This window comes from Phascolarctos cinereus, unplaced genomic scaffold (genome assembly GCF_003287225.1).
Source record: "Phascolarctos cinereus isolate Bilbo 61053 unplaced genomic scaffold, phaCin_HiC Scaffold_726;HRSCAF=1367, whole genome shotgun sequence".
Taxonomy (NCBI): Eukaryota; Metazoa; Chordata; class Mammalia; order Diprotodontia; family Phascolarctidae; genus Phascolarctos; species Phascolarctos cinereus.
Window position 1 is genome coordinate 52,922,898 of NW_027556098.1, and position 19,297 is coordinate 52,942,194.

General features: G+C 35.8%; 1 protein-coding gene across 4 annotated transcripts in view; it reads right to left on the reverse strand.

Annotated features, from left to right (window-relative positions):
• The window catches only part of ITSN1 (intersectin 1), a 279,339-nt gene that overhangs the window by 211,960 nt on the left and 48,082 nt on the right, over positions 1 to 19,297 (reverse strand). For all 4 annotated transcript variants that reach the window (XM_020995909.2, XM_078146543.1, XM_020995907.2 and 1 more), the window contains 3 exons: positions 8,181 to 8,240; positions 5,103 to 5,195; positions 291 to 354 (listed from right to left, as the gene is read on the reverse strand). In XM_020995909.2, the coding sequence (XP_020851568.1) occupies positions 291 to 354; positions 5,103 to 5,195; positions 8,181 to 8,208 (185 nt within the window). In that variant the 5' untranslated portion in view covers positions 8,209 to 8,240. The remainder of the gene's footprint in view (positions 1 to 290; positions 355 to 5,102; positions 5,196 to 8,180; positions 8,241 to 19,297) is intronic.

Consider the following 19,297-nt stretch of genomic DNA (forward strand, 5'->3'; position numbering starts at 1 on the left):
GTCAAGAAGAGTAGGCAGTTCCTTTATTCTTAAAAATGACTGCCTTAAAAAGAAAAAAAGGAAAAATAAGAAAAAGAAAACAAAATAAAACAAAATAAAAATTTTTTTAAAAAAATGACTGCCTTAATAGTGAATTTTAAGACACAGGATATTCAAATGAATTTTGGTTTTAGGAGTCTTGACTTCCATTCTCCAGCACTGTACTTCCCATATAGAACATACAATGTAAATATCACCCAAAACAAGGTAAAACATTTTTTTACATATATCAGCATACATTTTCAACTTACCATATCTGTGCTAAAACAGGTTGAGGTAACCCAGATTGAAAAAAAAAGTTTCTGGCTTGATCACCTGTAAGTTAAAGGAAGACTGTTTCAAACGAAATTAAAGTCATTAGAAAATGATTAAAGCAAAACTATCCAAAATAGAAATGCAAATTTAAGAAAGATGCTGAAATCTGTGTAAAGACTGAACTTATTTTCTCCTTATACATAATGGAAAAGAAGCGCAAAATAAAAATCAAGCTGATTTCATACAGGCACAGGTGATTTTATTGCACTTCACAATACTATGATTTTTTTTTAAACAAATCAAAGGTTTGTGGCAACACTGCTATCAAGCAATTCTATCAATGCCGTTTTTCCAATAGCACATGCTCACATTGTGTCTCTGGGTCATATTTTCATAACTCTCACAATATTTCAAATTTTTTCATTATTATTATATTGTGATCAGTGATCTTTGATGTACTATTACAATTGTTTTGGGGTACCACAAATCACATCTATATAAGACAGTAAACTTAATAACAAATGTTGTGTGTTTTCTGACTGCTCCACCAACCAGCCATTCCTCCATCTCTCTCCCTCTCCTCAGGCTTCCCTATTCCCTGAGACACAACAATATAGAAGAATATTACATAAACTTAGTTGATAAAGCAGGGGCAGGGCTTGAGAGGACTGACTCCAATTTTGAAAGAAGTTCTACTGTGGGTAAAATGCTATCAAACAGAGAAATCTTTGGTGAAAGGAAGAGTCAATTGATGTGACATACTTCATTTTCTCACTTTAAGAAATTACCACAACCACCCTAACCTTCAGCGACCACCAGCTTGATCAGTCGGCAGCCATCAACATCAAGGCAAGACCTTCTACCAGCAAAAAGATTATGACTCACTGAAGGCTTAGATAATGGCTATCATTTTTTAGTAATATAGTTTGGGTTTTTTTTAGGCAATTGGGGTTAAGTGACTTGCCCAGGGTCACACAGCTAGTAAATGTCAAGTGGTGGTCTGAGGCCATAATTGAACTCAGGTCCTCCTGACTTCAGGGCCAGTGCTCTATCCACTACGCCACCTAGCTGCCCCTGTAATACAGTATTTTTTAATTAAGGTATATACACATTGGTTTTCTAGACATAACACTATTGCACACTTAATAGACCATGGCATAATGTAAACATAACTTTTATATACACTGGGAAACCATAAAATTTGTATGCCTTGCTATACTGTGATATTTGCTTTATTGCAGTAGTCTGGGAACAAATCTGTAATACCTCTCAGGCGTGCCTATACTCACTCACTAAGTGACTTGGAAAAGTTTGCCTAACATGGTTATACTAGTTAATTCCAGGTCAAAGATAATTTACTATTAAAATGCAGCTCTTAATATCTGCTTAGAGAAGAACAAGACAAATGTGCTTCCTTTTGTTTTAGAGTTTGTGAGCCAGAGAAAATTCAAACTTAAAACATACTTTCTGTGCAAATATATATATGAATAAAATCTCCAAATAATCCCTGACACATAAACAGGAATTGATGGAAAAATTGGAAAAGTTTAGTAAAAAATAAGTTCAGACCAGCAGCTTATGCAACATAACCCAAAAGTTCCAAATGGATGCTCAACTAGAATATTAAAAGATTACATAATAAAACAATTGAAGGAGAATAGACAGAAGTACCTTTCACACTTATAATTAAGGAGAGAATTCTTAACCACTCAAAGGATAGAAGAGAATACAAAAGGTAAAATTATTTGATTACATGACACTGAAAGGCTTTTGCATGAAAAACAACAATACAAGGAAACTGTCAATTGGGGAAAAAATATTTGCATCATATTTCTCTGATAAAATCTAATATCCAAGATACACAGAGAAGTAACACAAATATAATAGCCATTCTTAATAGCTAAATAGTCAAAAATATGAACAAACAGTTCTGAGAAAAAGAATTGTAAACTATTTTTGACATTTAATATTGCTCCAAATCACGAATAACAGGAGAATTAGAAATCAAATCAATTATGAAATTTTACTACAATATTTTTTTTAACTCTGTTACAAAAGAAGGCTCTCTGAGAGTAAATGGGGATAGAGAATATTAGGGTATGAATGTGATAAAAAACAAAAAGCTATCAATAAAATTGAGAGAAAGAGAGAGAGAGATGGAGATAGAAAAACAGGTAAACAGAGACAAAGACAGAAACAGAGAATGAGAATATTTTTCCCCAATCTTAATACTACACACTTAAAATTTAGGATACTTTTTGATGTAGCAAAATCTTCCAGTATAGTGAATAATTATAACAGTTAACATAGTGAATAACTATATATCCAGCATAGGAAATAACTATAATAATTAATCTTCCCCATTTTTATCAAGCCAACTCCAGTTGAGTATTTAAATAATAAATGTAAATTAAAGGTACAAAGATAGGAAATTTAAGCAGAACAGCAAAGTAGTATCAATAATGAAAAGAAATGATCAATCTCTATCAGTAAAGTGTATCATGGAAATAGTAAGCCAAAAAGCTCAGAAGGAAGCACTTACTTGACTCCTGTGAGTTACCTCCCACTCTATTTCAATCACCACAAGCTGGTTAGATTTTATCAATTTAAAAATGTTCAACTTCTTGTCGGACAAAAATGTTGAATATAAATGTTCAAAAGCTTATTTCTGTACTTATGACTCCAGTCCCCAGATTTCTTCCCTGATTTCTAAGTCTATTAGTCATGTTCAGTCTAACTTCCCAATCTTACTCAGTCTTGACCCAATGGCCAGCTATTTCAACAACTGCAATCCTTGTAACGTTTTACTGATTCCCATTACATTCTGCCAAACCAAAAAACAAAACAAAACAAACAAACAAAAAAGGCTTTGATCCATCAATTATTTCTCTTCTGCATTTTCAACTTCATAAAATACCCACCAAAAATAAACAAAACAAAAACAAAAACCTTCACTTGACTCTCTCTACTCCTAGTTTCATAGCCAAACTCCTAGATAGAGTAGCCTATATTCACTGCTTTCACTTCCTCACCACCCACTCATTTTTCAAACCCTTTTGATTTTGCTCTGGTCCCCACTCCTCTCTTTGAATGTTAAGACTTCATAATTAAATCTATTAATCTAAACTCAAAAGCATATGAAAGTGATTGTTGATAAATCAAAATAAATAAAATAAATTTTAAAAAAAATTAAATCTATTAATCTTTTTACTATACTTGTATTCTTGACCTTTCTGCATAAGCTGACACCTCCTTCTTGATACCCTCTCCATACATGTCAGTTATACTATACTCTCACAACTCTTCTTCAACTTCAATGCCCACTTCTTCTGTCTCCTTTCTCATCTTCTCCCACTCAATACAGTGTGGTGGTGGTCCCCCAAGTTTTTGTCCTTGCTCCTCTTCTTTTCTCTTTTTACATGCCTTCCCCTTGGTATCCTAGCCATTCCCAGTAAATGACTCTCAGATGACTAAGTAAATGACTCTCAGATCTACAAATTCATTCCAATCTCTCCTTAAGAGTTCTAATCCTGTAACTCTGACTGCCTGAATATTCATTTAGTCTGCAAACATTAACGCTTATGTGCAACATACAAGATACTGTTGGAGACACAAAATTTAGCTATGACATAGTTCCTATTCTCCATGAAATTTATGACCTAATAGGGGAAGAAGACACAACTAAAAATGGCTATACTACACAACATTATATGATAAGTACCTTAAAATGCTTCAAAATAAGATGTTACATTAATGTCTGGGGGAGGGGGTCATAATGAAGACTTCATGGGGATGATAGTACTTAAATTATACTTTGAAGGATAGGTGGTAATTCAATAAGTAATGAAAAGTGACCATCCAAGGAACAGTGAAAAAAAATGCATAGCACATTTGAGAGGCAGAGTTATACAGATTTGTTCTAACTGCAATGTTGTGACAGGATCTCAAAACTCATGCTGTCCAAAGGTAAATTTTTCTTCCCTAAAAAACCTGCTTTTCCCTCTACCTTCTCCATTTCTGTTGCTAGCAATCTTCCCAATCCTCCTGGTTCAAAAATCTAAGTGATGTTTGACTTTTTCCTTTCTCACCAAATCAAATTATACTGAGGCCTGCTGATTCCGCTTCTATAGCATTTAGATTTATCTTTCTAGTCTCATTAACTAAATTCATTGTGTCCTACCTTAGACTACTGAAATAGCCTCCCAACTATCCTCTCTTCCTTCAGCATATGCCCACTCTAATACATCATTCCACTGCTTTCATTGTTCTCATTCATCTTCTCAAAATATTTAAGTGGCTCCCACTGACTACTGAATAAAATACAAATTCTTAATCATAGCATCTAAGGTGCTCCATAACCTGGCTACTAACCACCTTTCCAAACTGCTTCATGTTCCATATTTTATACTATTCTATAATACTTACTGCAAGGTATAGGCTGTTCCTCATAATTATGCTATACTCATTCCTGTGCTTTTGTTCACACTTCACACCTCCATGTCTGAAATTGCTCCACTCCTTCTAACTTGGTATTTATCATATTGTTCCTTTCATCAGTTATTTATATTCACATATTTTACCCTCAATTACAAGCAAGTTCCTTGCCTTACTATCTTTGTACTATTGGTATCTAATGCATAGAAATCAATGAATAAATGAGTTTTGAATTGAGGGCAGAGAAAAGGCAGGCAAAATGACTTAGTGGATTGGAAATTGTCATATAACAGAGCTTTAAATAATTTTTTTTTCACAAACACAAATACCCTTAAAAAATAAAAATAAAATACAAAAATACTGTATACAACTACCAGTAATAAACCCAGATGTTGGCTTGAGACTATGGAACTGCTGATCATGCTTTGCTCTTTCTTCTACAGTTATGGCCCAAATATCCAGGCTGCCTGTAAGTTGATAAGGAAAAAAAAAACAGAAACAGAGAGGAATGTTACTTAACTATACTATTTCTCTGAACTTCCGAATTTCTTTAAAAAACTCAAAAGATTTATGATTTCAACAATGTGGGCATACCCTCTACTGATATAAATCATAACTTCTCTCATGCTTTTTACTTAGAAGCCTTTATTAGTTACTGTGGCTAAAAAAGTTCATTGCCTAGAGATTAATCTTTTAGTGATGATGATCCTCTTAAAGCCTGGCTTGGTTGGTCATCAGATGACAGTCATCATTAGATCTGCCAGGGCTTATGCTCTGCTCACAAGGCCTTCTAGAACCCAAGGTCACATAACATACCATGACCAGGCATAAGAGAGTAGGGTATATGGGAGGAAAATTCGGTAAGTAATCCTCAAGTAGTTGGATAAAGGAGGAATTTATCTTGGAAAATTAGGCATTTATAAAACTTTCATATAAAAGTAGTCAAATTAATCAAAAGGGTCTAAGAAACTTGCTCCATGGGGGCACCTAGGTGGCACAGTGGATAGAGCATCAGCCCTAGATTCAGGAGGACCTGAGTTCAAATCTGGCCTCAGACACATAATACTTAATAGCTGTGTGACCCTGGACAAGTCACTTAATCCCACTGCCTAGCCAAAAAAAAAAAAGGAAAAAAGAAGAAAAGAAACTTGCTCCACAATCCTGGCAGGACTGCATGAAGCACAGAAATTTTATCAGCTCTCCCTGCTTTCATTCCAACTTGTTAGTCTATTTTATTTAAATAAACCTGCATACAATCTACTATATTTGTTGCAATCTTATGTACTTTATCTGGTGCCAGATGCTGTCAGAACTGGCATTCGGCTTCTAAATAATTTTAAGCCAAGAGAAGGCGCATTTAGAGACCGCTTTGGCTTCAGCTGCTGACTAATGCCTTCTCAGATTAAATCTCTTATATTGGTCACTGGGATGACCCATACAAAAGAAGGCTCCATCATAGTTTATATTAATTATACTTGTGGCAACCAATGTCTCCGATTTTCAAAGGAAGTTCTAATTTCAAATCATCCCATCCCATGTGTCATACCTATTTTTCAAATATTCTGATCCATTGTTAATAAAAACCACCAAAAAGTGATTTGATAGACCACATATCCTGATTATTGGTTTGGAATATTTGGTCACCATGCTTATATTGAGTCAATGCCTTAGTGATGAGCCTTCTCTAAGATAACTTCCAACCAACAGAAAAAGACAAGGGATAATAAAAAGTTTCCAAAATTTCAGAAGGTTTTCAAAATCCCTGAAATATAAGGCATACAGAGAAGCTGACAGATTAAAAAGTATTTGAAATTATAAAACACAAAATAAAAAATGCTTAAGATTCTAGAAATCACACATCCCTCTCCTCTACCCTAGAAGATGATCAATACCCCATGCCTTGATTGCTTACAGGATGAAATATATAAAATCTGGCTCTAAAAGGTATGGAACCTTGGGTAAGTCATTCAAATTCCCTGGGTCACAGTTTCCTCAGCTGTAAAAAAAAGGGGTTACAGTAGATAGCCTCAGTGGTTCCTTCTGACTTTAGGTCTATAACAATAACAACAACAACAACACTTATACAGTATTTTAAGATTAAAAAACCACTTTACATATATCATCTTATTTGATCCTCACAATAACCCTGTGAAATAGACACTATTATTATCCCCATTTTGCACATGAGAAAACTGAGTATGAGAGAGGTGAAGTGTCTTGCCTAGGGTCACACACCTAGGAAATATCTCAGACTGGATTTAAACTCAAGTACTCCTTGTTCAAAATCCCTGACTCCATTCATTATTCTTATCATTCCCCTTTATTATTCTAACTCCCTGCCCCACCCCATACCCCACACACACACATTCTTTCCCTTCATACACTCCATAATCTATCCAAGCTGTAGAACTAGTGGTTTCCTGATCTCATTTTGTTCTAGGCCATCTTCCATGACTACACTCCTTTCTACATCACCACCTGCCAAAATCTTCCTTTCCATTCAATTCCCAGTTCAAGTACTATCTTTTCCATGAAATTTTCCCAAATAGTCCTCCATCCTCAAATCTTCTTTTAAGACACAAGATTTTTGCACTGTCTTAAAAACATTCTACCTTTTTCCTTAATTGTTTTTAATCTCCCTTATTATAAGCATCTTGAGAGTAAAGACTGAGTAGGTTAAAAAAATGTTATTTTTATTCTCAGCCCATAGAACAGTCAGTCCATTGTACACAGTAGGCACTTTGTAAATGTATGTCGAACTGAAATGACTGCAGGATATGAGGAAGGCAGCTAAGTTTCACAGTAGATTGAGCACTGGGTCTCGAGTCAGAAAGCCCTAAATTCAAATCATACCTTGGACACTTAGTAGCTATGTGATGCTGGGTAAGTTACTTAACCTTTGTCTGTATCAGTTTCCTTAACTGGAAAATAAGGATTATAATATCACCTGCCTTAAAAGGTTGTTGTGAGGATCAAATGAACTAACAGTGGGCACTTTATAAATTTCTTCCCCTCTAATCTCCCTTTCTTCCTTCCTTCCCATGAAGTTTTATTGGCATAGACTCCTGTAACTAGGTAAAAAAAAAAACTTTTGGAAAAAAAGCCTAAAAGATAAAAACAACAATCCTATTGCTTTTTTAAAAATACATACCCAAATACCAGTATGCCAGGCACCTCATAGAAATATTTACAACCTCAAAGGATCCAGATTTTATGGTTTCATGCTAGATATTAAGACAGATTGTTTTACCAATGGGCTATTACACTGATCTGACATTAATCTAATAGTGAATCAGTGCAGGGAGGGAAGTTTTCATTTTATAATTTTGGTGCCACATATTATGAGGATCCTGGATGAATTCTATTCACATTAGAATGTTTGAAAGAAACAGATCAAAATAGACAAAAGAAAAAAGAATTATTAATCATTAAAGAAAAATCTGAAAATTTACCACCAAAAGATGTTGGAAATTGAGCCATGGTTCTGTCACTTTTAGCTCGCTAGTAGAAGCCTGTAATGAAAAATGCAACTATTAAGTTTATGTAGACACGTATTTTAATATACTTACAAATAAAATTTATTGTTATTTAGACACTCTGACATGTAGAACACAGCATGTATTTTACAGATATTTTAAGAGAAGTATAATAATAGATACTATTATTCATTTAGAATAGGATGATATATTCCCCATGTGTTATTACTATTTGCTATCATTCATTCACTGTCTTTATGGAAGCATTGTGAACAGAAACCTTTAAGTTTCTTGGACAGATTTTACACCATCAAATACATTACTCCTGAGACTGGCAATATTTTCTGAACAAGTAAAGAGCCACGCAGCTGAAGAGCCGCCAGTGTGAGAATTCTCCCTCATCAGACAATAAAGTCTTTTAGTACCTCTATTCACTTCTAAAACATGGTAGTGTCTTAAATGTTATGGAAGTAACATTTTATTACTTTAAATAAAACTTGGTACATATTATTACATTCAAACTTCAATATCCTTAAGATAGAAAAAGTAGAGCAGAAATTAATATTCCCATTTTCTAGCCTGGCCTGAAGTCACAAACCAAGTTAGTAGAAAAGCAAAGCCTTCAATCTAAGTCACTAAATTCTTTTTTTTTTTTTTACAATGGAGTTAAGTGACTTGACCAGGGTCACACAGCTAGCAAGTGTTATATGTATGAAGTCGCATTTGAACTCAGGTCCTCCTGAATCCAGGGCCAGTGCTTTATCCACTGCGCCACCTAGCTGCCCCTCACTAATTCTTAATATACTGTTTGGTTCATCTATATTATCACTCCTCAAAGTCTGCCAGAAGTAAGATAATTTCTAATAAACTGCATAATGATTTGGAAGTAACACTGAAAAAATAGAGTAAAAGTTCTAATTTTTTTAGGAGATTATTTTTACTAGTCTTAAAATTCAGTCTTTACATTCCTGTATTTTGAAAGACCTGCAATGTTGCAATGTGATCTGCTCACATCACCAATGTTGACTGAAGTATATCACTGCCTTTTCTTTTTGTGTGATTGTTGTCTATCTTTTCCCACAAATCCTGCATAAAAGATTTATCTACCCAACATCCCGGAGGCCTTTCCCCCAGAACTTTTAATACTTTGTAGGTACTAGTGTAATACTTGGGTTATAGACCTGTCATCTCTCCCTCTCACCACTTAACTGACCTTCATCTTTCCCCAGGCACATACTTCCTGTGTGTTTGACGATCCCTTTCTTTGACATTAGTCCTTATTAGTGAAAGAACTACACGTTACATAAGCTCATCATAAGTTATATCTTCCAATGGCCGTTTAGATTATCTGTAATTTTGAATTTTTGGAAATAATAATTTCCCACAATTTCCATGTTATCATCTTGAGAATATCAGTATTTAAAAGGTGGGCTTTCTGTCAAGGAACAGCTTATGATCACACTTAAAGTATTAGACGATTTCTTAAATGCAATAGAGCCTACTCACTACCTGTTATTTACTTCTAGGTTCAGATCACTGTCCATAAGCAGTTTCTATCAGTGACATATGTAATGATCTAACTGAATGGACTCCCCACTGAACCAAGAGTCCTAAAATAAAGGACAGTCATCTTTCTTCCACTTATTTTTTCCCCATATAGATTGTTAAGCTCATCTCCTTTGAATGATTATGAATCTCACTGGTCTTGTAGTATTCTTAGCCTTGATAAAAGCAGGACATAATGACATACCAAAAAAGAAAGACTCCATAAAGCTTCATCATCAATAGGGAAACCCTTTTCCATTTGGGCTTTGCATAGGATAGCTTTCATAACAGTGGTAAAATGCCTCTGGAAACCATATCTCTATGCTTTATGCCTCATTTGATATTAGTAACCAGAAGATCACTGAACAAAGCTACTTATCGTGTGACTATGAAGATATAATATTGCTCTAGACTAGAGAACAGTCTGTGAAAATCTATTTCCAGTTAATTTTTATTCAGGATAATATGGGTGTATGCATACCTTTCTAATAAAAATTTTATACAGACAAGAAAGTAGGCATTTGGGTTAACAGTTTCTGATGACTCCTCAATTGTTGCTTTGAAGAATCACAACATCAGACAAGGCAACAGCAAAAAAAGACTTGAGTAAAACAGATAAACAGGTAAACTATATTTCCTGAAAAGGTAGGCTCAAAGGCATCATCAACAGTTCACATATGCCACAAATGAAATGGCATCTAAATATTTAAAAGGAAAAGCTAAATGGCACCTGATGGTACAGCAAACTGAGTGCTAGGCCTGGAGTCAGGAAGACCTGAATTCAGATAGGCCTCTACTTGCTGTGGGACCCAGGACAAGTCACTTAATCTCTGCCTGCCTCAGTTTTCTCAACTGTAAAATAGAGAGAATAAGAGCACCTACCTTGCAGGGTTGTTGTGAAGTTCAAATCAGATAATATTTGTAAAAAGTGCTTAGCATAGTTCCTGGCACATAGTAGGTACTATGTAAATGCTTATTCCTTTCCTTTTCCTTCCCTTTCCTTACTCTAAATGCATAAGAACCTGCCATGGGATTTGGGGTGAGGGGAGAAACGGTCAGAGAAACAGAAGCTGAACACATCAAATCCAACGCACCAGTGCTGAGTATGCTTCTCCCTCACCACTCTCTTCTTAATAAAGAGCAGCAAGTAAATAAAAGGAAAGAAAAATATAAGAAAATATAATAAAGGGAAATACACAATTAAAGACTACAACTATGAATGTCAATGTGATCATAACAATGAATGTCAACTCACTCAGAAAACAGAAAAGGATAACAAAGAACAGATAGAAAGAAGAATCTAACAATATGGTTTTTTTTCTTGAAAAAAAAAACATAGCTGAAAGAAAGCTTTGCTCAGTTAAAATAAGAGGAAAATCTGGAGGAAAATCTACTATGCTTCAGCTGAAGTTAAAAAGGAAGAAGTAATACTACCATCTGGGGACTTTTCCATTTAGGAGAAACATCTTCATATTGAGATAGCTTAACTGATCCATAGTTAGCCTTTAAAGCTGTTGGCTTCCAACATGACAACAGCAAAAATAGACTAAATTTAAAAAGACAAATAGGGAAAATATATTTTGCTTAAAGGTAGCACAATGAATTAATATCAATAATAAATAGGTGCATACCAAATGGCATAGCATCTAAAGCTAAATGAGCTAGTTGAGGAAATGGAGTACAACTATAACACTGTACCACACTTCAATGTACCACTTTCAGAGATAGAAAAATCTAACCAAAAAGTAGATAAGGGGAAAAAAAAGTATTTAAAAAAAAAAAAAGGAAACTTAGCAGTACCAGATCTCAAATAATACTACAAAGCAGTAATCAAAATGATTTGGTACTGGTTAAGAAATAGAGGTAGATCACAGAACAGAATAAGCAAACAACATACAAAAGAAAACAAAACTAACAGTCGAGCATTTGATTGATCCAAAGACTTAAGATACTGGAATAAGGTTTCACTGTTTGACAAAAAAGACTTGGACAACTGGAAATTAGTTTGGCAGAAACTAGACTAACATCTTATACCATAAACCAAGATAAACTCTAACTCATACCAGACTTAGTCATTAAGGGTGATATCATAAATAAATTATAGAAGCAAAGAAGAAATTACCTTTCAAATCTATGGAGAGTACTGACCAAATAAGGGATATAGAAGATCACAGAAGGTAAAAAACACAATTATGATGACATAAAATTGAAAAGGTTTTTAACAAAACAGTACAGCTAAAATTAGAAGGGAAACAAGTAAGGGGAAAAAATCTTTGCAGTAAGTTTCACTGATAAGGGTCTCACTTCCTAGATATATAAATAACCAATTCAAATTATAATAAGCTATTCCTCAATTGATAAACTGATTAATGGATATAAACTGACATTTTTGCTAAGGAAGAAATATAAGCAATCATCAGCCATATGAAAAAAGTGCTCTATATCACCAAAAACTAGAGAGAGAAAATTAGAGCAATTCTGAGGTTCTTTCTCATCCCCATTAGATGGAAAATTTGATTAAAAAAAAAAGGAAAATAAGGGTTATGATAAAAACAAGTATATTAATTAATCAGTGCATTCTGTTGATTGAATTGATTCAACCATTCTGAAAAGCCATTTGGAACTCTACCCCCAAAACTATTAAACTGTGCATATCTTTTGATCCAATGATAATGCTACTACACGTATACCCCAAGAGATGAGAAAAAGAAAAAGAAAAGGACCTATAAGTACAAAAATATTTTTATTAATGACTTTTTGTAGTAACAAAGTACTGAAATCGAAAAGGATGTCTATTGATTGGGAAAATGACTGGACAAACTTTGGTTGATGAATGTAATGGAATATTATTGTGCCATACAAAATGATGGAGATGGTTTCAGAGAAAACTGAACTAACATAAAATGATGTGATCAGAACCAGAAGAGTAATTTATATAATAACACTCTAAAAATAAACAACTTTGAAATCCATAAGATTTCTGATCTGTTAAATAACCAACCACAATTCAAAAAGACTGATGATGAAGCATTCTATTTACCTACTTCCTTACAGGAGGTAATAGACTTGGGGTATAGAATGAGATGTACATTTTTTTGGACATGGGCAAATGTAGGAGTGTGTTTTGCCTGACAAAGCATATTTGTTACAAGGGCTGCATCTTTTTCTTTCAATGGTGAGAAGCTGGGAGGATAAACTGATTTCTTTTCATTAAAAAAGGTAATATTTAATTGTAAAAAAGATTACAGTTTTGGTTAACTAATGAATGACACAAAATTTTCTGTAGAAAAGTTTAAAAAAAAGTTTTAAAAAACATTCAGGAGAGAAGGAGACTGCGTAATGAGCATGGTTATTATTCAGTCATATACTTCAAGACCCCATGGATCATATTGTCCATGGAGTTTTCTTAGCAAAGATACTGGGATGGTCTACTATTTCCTTCTCCAGTAGATTAAGGCAAACAGAAGTTAACTGACTTGACCCAGGATACACAGCTAATAAGTGTTTGAGGCTAAACAGGTAAACTCCAACATGAAATAGGGAAGCAAGGAGTTCAGTTTTTATAAAACATATGAAGTGAATATCATTATATAGGTATAATGCTCCCTTAAACGTACAGCTCATCATTCCCCTCCAGGCTCAGTTCCTAGCTTTGGCTACACTAAATGCCTTCCCCTTCTACCTCCCACTTTTCAGCTCCCTTCTGTGTATAGTCACAGTAATATTAGCTCCTGGAGGGCTGTCACTGGATATTGGTATCCTTACTATTTCACACAGTGCCATGCACATAGGAAAAGCTTAATAAATGCTTCCTTCTTTCTTTCCTTCTTTTCTTCCTTCCTTCTCAAATGTAAGTTCCTTCCAGTGAACTTTCCTGATTACTTGAGTTGTCAGCACCTCCCATCAAATCACTGTATATCGATTTTGTGCAACTGTATCCCTCACACACAGTGTCTGGTTGGCAAACAGCAGATACTCAAGCTTGTTGAATGACTGATAGGTTTAGTAATTTGTGTGTGATTGTTTTAGGGTAGGGAGATGAGGAGAATTAGTGAAATAAGGAAGACTATAGCTAGGTGCAAACGAAAACAGAGTGTTGGGTTTGGAGTCAGGAACATCTGAATTCAAATACAACCTCAGACGCTACTAGCTGTGTGACCCTAGATAAATCACTTAACCCTGTTTGTCTGAGTATCCTCATCTGTAAAATGAGCTAGAGAAGGAAATGGCAAATCAGTATCTTTGCCAAGAAAACCCCAAATGGGGTCACAAAGAGTCAGACACAACTGATATGACTAAATAATAACAACATTCAGGTATGGTCAGCTAAGTGGGTGCCTGAACAGATACAGCACTGGACTTGGCAGCTAGGTGGCACAGTGGAGAGAGCACCGGAAGACTCTCATCTGCATGAGTTCAAACCTAGACCCAGACACTTACTAGCTATGGGACCCTGGGAAAGTCACTTAATCAATCCTGTTTGCCTCAGTATCCTCAGCCATAAAATGAGCTGGAGAAGCAAATGGCAAACCACTCCAGTATCTCTGCCAAGAAAGCCCCAAATATGGTCATAAAGAGTCAAACACAACTGAAACAAGTGAATAACAACAAAAACTCCTTTATAAACAAATTAATCATTTTTTAAAAGGAGAGTACAGCCAGCTAGGTGGCACAGCGGATAGAGCTCCAGCCTTGGACTCAGGAGGACCTGAGTTCAAATCTGGCCTCAGACACTTAACACTTACTAGCTGTGTGACCCTGGGCAAGTCACTTAACCCCAACTGCCTCACCAAAAAAAAAAAAAGTAAAGAATAAGTAAAATTAACAAGATGATTACATTCCATCAACGTACCCCTATTAACATCTATCTTCCTTCCTCACAATCCCAAGGCATCCCAGAATCCCCAGGGAAGGACCTGAGTTCTTACTGCTACAGAGATTATAGCTACAATCTAGGGTTGTTACCAAAGGACAGACAACCACATACCTATTAACCCAGAAACTAAGAACCTCTGACAAACCTTACCCTGCACCAATTATCTGCCATTATCCAAAATTCAAAAACAAAATATAACACTCCAGGCTCCCATAATCTCACCCTCCAACAGTACAGATTCCAATAGGTTGGGGGCCCCATGAACCATTATTCACTACCAAACTCTCATCTTCTTCTCCTGGTGAACTGTGATTTAAAGTCTAATTGAAACTCCCTTTCTTCTGTTACCTCCTCCAACATCCTTGCTCCACAAAGTACTACTATCCTCAAACTGCCATACTCATATGGCTTCACTTTCATTATGCCCTTTAGAATCGCTCATTTTATCATTAGAAAATCCCTGTATAATAGCGATTTGGCATCAGCTAGTTTGATTAATGCAACTTTTCTACATGGAGAACCTGTTAATTTTGCTTCTGGGAGAACAGTAATGGCATATATAATGGAGGTGCCTTGGAAAGACTGCAGAGCGTATGTGGCTCTGTAACTAGTTCTGGATAACTTAACCACATGCCTGGGGAGAGAAAGAAACAAGTATTTAATAAACACCTACTATGTGCCAGGCACTGTGCTAAGCACTTTATAAACATCATCTCAGTAGATCCTCACGACAACTCTGGAAAATAGGTGCTGTTATAATTCCCATTTTACAACTAAGGAAACCGAGGTAGACAGAAGTTATGTGACTTGCCCAGAGTCACACAGCTAATAAAAGTCTAAGGCAGGATTTGAACTCAGGACTTCCTGACTCTAGATACAGTGCTCTATTCAAAAAGGCTGAAGTCAGCTTCAGCTACAGGAAAGGTTTCTTTGCTCAGCTGGTTTCTGAGGAAATTTGGTGGCTCTCTGTCTCATGGAATCCAGTGAAAGACTACACTGTAACAGGAAAGGCCTCAAAGTCTCCTTCTTTTCTGAAGCCATGTGTCCATCCCCCAACTGGAGCCTGGTCCTCAGCCTTTTTGGAAATTTGTTTCCATTCTAGGTACAGGGGGTAGAGTTTTCTTCAACCATGGAAGAGTAAGCCATGGGAATCTGAGAGTAGGATCTAGGCAAAGCTTTGAAACCAGTACAGCATTAATGTCCTAAGAAGGGACTCTAGCCCATTAGAAAGATGCACCCAGCAGTCATGCCACATCTGGACATGAACTTGGTGGAATCAATGCTATTTAGAAAATGACTTAAGTTTTGAGCCTACTGCTTCACATATCAAGGTGATGTAAAGGAGAGTACTTCCCACTGGCATTGGGGAAATGTTTGTATATTCTGAAAGTAAAACACACACAAACCTGTTTATTCTAAATTTTTTCTTCTCGCATTCTATCTCCTTGTGTTCATGGAAGCCTGGCTTTTTCCTGGAAGACCTCATGTCTTGACACTCTAAAGAAGTCTGGTTACTCTGTCTTTCAGTCCACAGCCTCCTCCTCAACACCCCAAAATGCTAAGCAAAGCAGGAGGCAGAGTTAGCATACTCTTTGTTCCATGACAATACTTCTAACCCAGGTCTGCACAACATACAACCCGCCAAAGGATTTCCATCGGCCTGTGAAAAATGTAGGGTTGCCAGTGCACACTCTCCTGTTTGTCATGTGACCTCTCTCTGGTCTAACCTATCTGTGCCCAAAGAAGTTTAGACTACTTTAATTTTGGCCCCTACCTGCTGCCAACTTGTGCAGGTCTGTTCTAAACCCTTGGTTATTTGGAATTCTTTGCTCCAAACCTATCAGTCACTAAATTTGGGTTTGGTTTACCTATTTTTACAAGATATCTTAACTGTAAGCCTTTTTTGTTTGTATACCCAAATTTCCCCTTTCTTCCTTACCAACTGACTGGTATTTAATCTCCTTTCTAGCTGCTTTCAGTGCTTTTTTTTTTTAATTGACTAAGAACCTCTAGATTCTGGACATCTTTCTCAGTGTGTTCTATTTCAAGTCTCTTAAAAGAGATCACCTGTAGATTCTTTTTTCACTTTGCCTTCTGGCTCTAATAATTTTGGGCATTTTCTTTTAGGATTTCTTGTGGTATCCAAGTTTTCAATTTGGTTATGTTTCAGGAAGTCCAACGATTCTTAAATTCTCATCCTCTTTTGCAGATTAATTGCTTTTGACAGCAGATATCTCACTTATTCATTTAACTTTTCAGTCTTCTGTTTTTGTTCTAAAACTTTTTATTGCATCATTGAACTTAATATTTAATATTAAGTTCTGCTTACTCCATTCTCATTTCAGGGCATCTACTACTTGAGTATGCATTTCCTTTTTTTTTTTTGCCTTTTTTTTTAAAAGGCAGTCGGGGTTAATTGACTTGCCCAGGGTCACACAGCTAGTAAGTGTCAAGTGTTTGGTCTGAGACCGGATTTGAACTCAGGTACTCCTGACTTCAGGGCCGGTGCTCTATCCACTGCGCCACCTACCTGCCCCTTGAGTATGCATTTCTATCTTCTATTTATTCTCTTTTGAAGTACTCTAATTTTAATCTACATCTTTTATTTCTGCTTTTTATTTTTTTCCATACTTGTGGCCAATTCATTTGGGAGGGGAAGGAAGTTTGACCACAAAATGATTGAAAAGAGTAATTACTGCAACACCACTTCTTTTGGAATTTATCTTGGGATTTTCTTAGCCCACAGTATTTCTTCCTTGTATTAGGAGTGTTTTCTATTTAGTTATGTCCATAGTCTCAGTTCCTGGATTAAGAGTTGGTGCCTCTGACCCTTCCTATCATAATCTCAAAGTGGGTAGGAGACATTTGCTGTAAAAAAAAGCCTGTAAAAAAGCACTTTGTTCAACTAAATCAAATGCCTTTTCATATTCAGCAAATTTAATAAAACACAATGGGATCTTATGTTCTCTTCATATTTCAGTCAATCTGAAATGATAAGCATATGACACACTGTTGAATATTACTTGGGAAGGTCTGTTTGCTTCTCATCAATACACCCTTCATCAGAATGCCCTCAATTCATATATGAATGTCTCATAAAGATTTTGTATAGATGGGAGAGTACGATTATGGTCTGATAGTTTAAAAAAATAGTAAGTAGGGGGCAAGTAGGTGGCGCAGTGTTAGATAAAGCACCGGCCCTGAAGTCAGGAGTATCTGAGTTCAGATCCGATCTCAGACACATAACACTCACTAGCTGTGTGACTCTGGGCAAGTCACTTAACCCCCAATCACCTCACCAAAAAAAAACTAAAAGAAAAAAGAAAGAAAGAAAAATAATAAGTTATAAGTTGGAGTTTTTTACGTATGCTTTTTTTGGGGGGGTGAGGCAATTGGAGTTAAGTGATTTGCCCAGAGTCACACAGCTAGTGAGTGTTATGTGTCTGAGTTCAAAATTTGAATTTAGGTCCTCCTGACTCCAGGGCCAGGGCTCTATCCACTGTGCCACCTAGCTACCCCTACTTATACTTTTGTTATCTTTGTCTCTTTCAAGTACTTTATATATTGGTACCTTAATGCTTTTACAATTATTGTACCACTTCCAGCACAGATCTTCTCTCTATATGGTTGGTCTGTTATACATTTTCCCTCCAATTTTGTTCTCTTTAGTGCCATTTTTACCTCTTCTATTAGCCCCTCAGGAGTTTAATACTAGAGATCACATGAATCATTACAGTTGGTACTGATATTATTTCTGTTGTCTATTTCCCATTTTGTCAATTTATTTGAATAATTCAGGACTAAATCTTCTAAATTGCACGCAATTTTTTCTCACTAGCATTTCTACTATTTAGTATTAGTATTTTTTCTTTTTATAAATTCTAATCTTAGTTCCAATGAGTTGATCATCTTAGTGTACACAGAAAGCTGACTCACTGATAACTCCCATAACAAAAAAGAATTCTTTTCTTGTCTATTAAATTACAGTCAATTCTGGTTTTGTGGTCTTTTTTGGTGCTCACAATATCCAGAGCCTACCAGCTCTTTTTTTTGAACAAAGTGTTAATGAGGTGTGAGGTTTCTATATAGTCTCCCACGTCTTCAGTCGCTCTCAGCTCTTTCTCCCCAGCTATACCTTCCCATATATTTCTCCTCATTTTCACCTTACACCACCTTTGTACTGAATTTGCCAAATATCAGCTTATTTGTGACTTAATTTGGAAAGATTTACCAAAAAGCTTCAGTGAATTTCTTTATCACCTTGTCTGCAGTACCTGATGTTAATGCATAAGCTGCAGTTATCTTCATAGTGGTCCTTCTACAAATACTTATCAACAGTAGCATAATAAGTGATGACCAACTACCTCATGAAACAGTATTTCTCGTAGCCTCGAGGCACATAATCAAACATTCTGCTGGCTCCTTTTTTTGCCTCTCCAAGAAGGTCCTGTAAGCTATCCTGCCTATGAACTGCAATATCCTTCTCTCATCTACTATCATTCATAGCAAGAATATCAATATTAATATCATTCATATCCTCCAACAAGTGTGGCCACTCAATGGATAAGGATCTCACATTTAGAGTACCAAAAGTTAACGTGAAGCTTACTTAGAGCCTAAAAAACATGACTGTTATTACCCTCTGTCCCTGCCATGGACACAGCACAGGTAG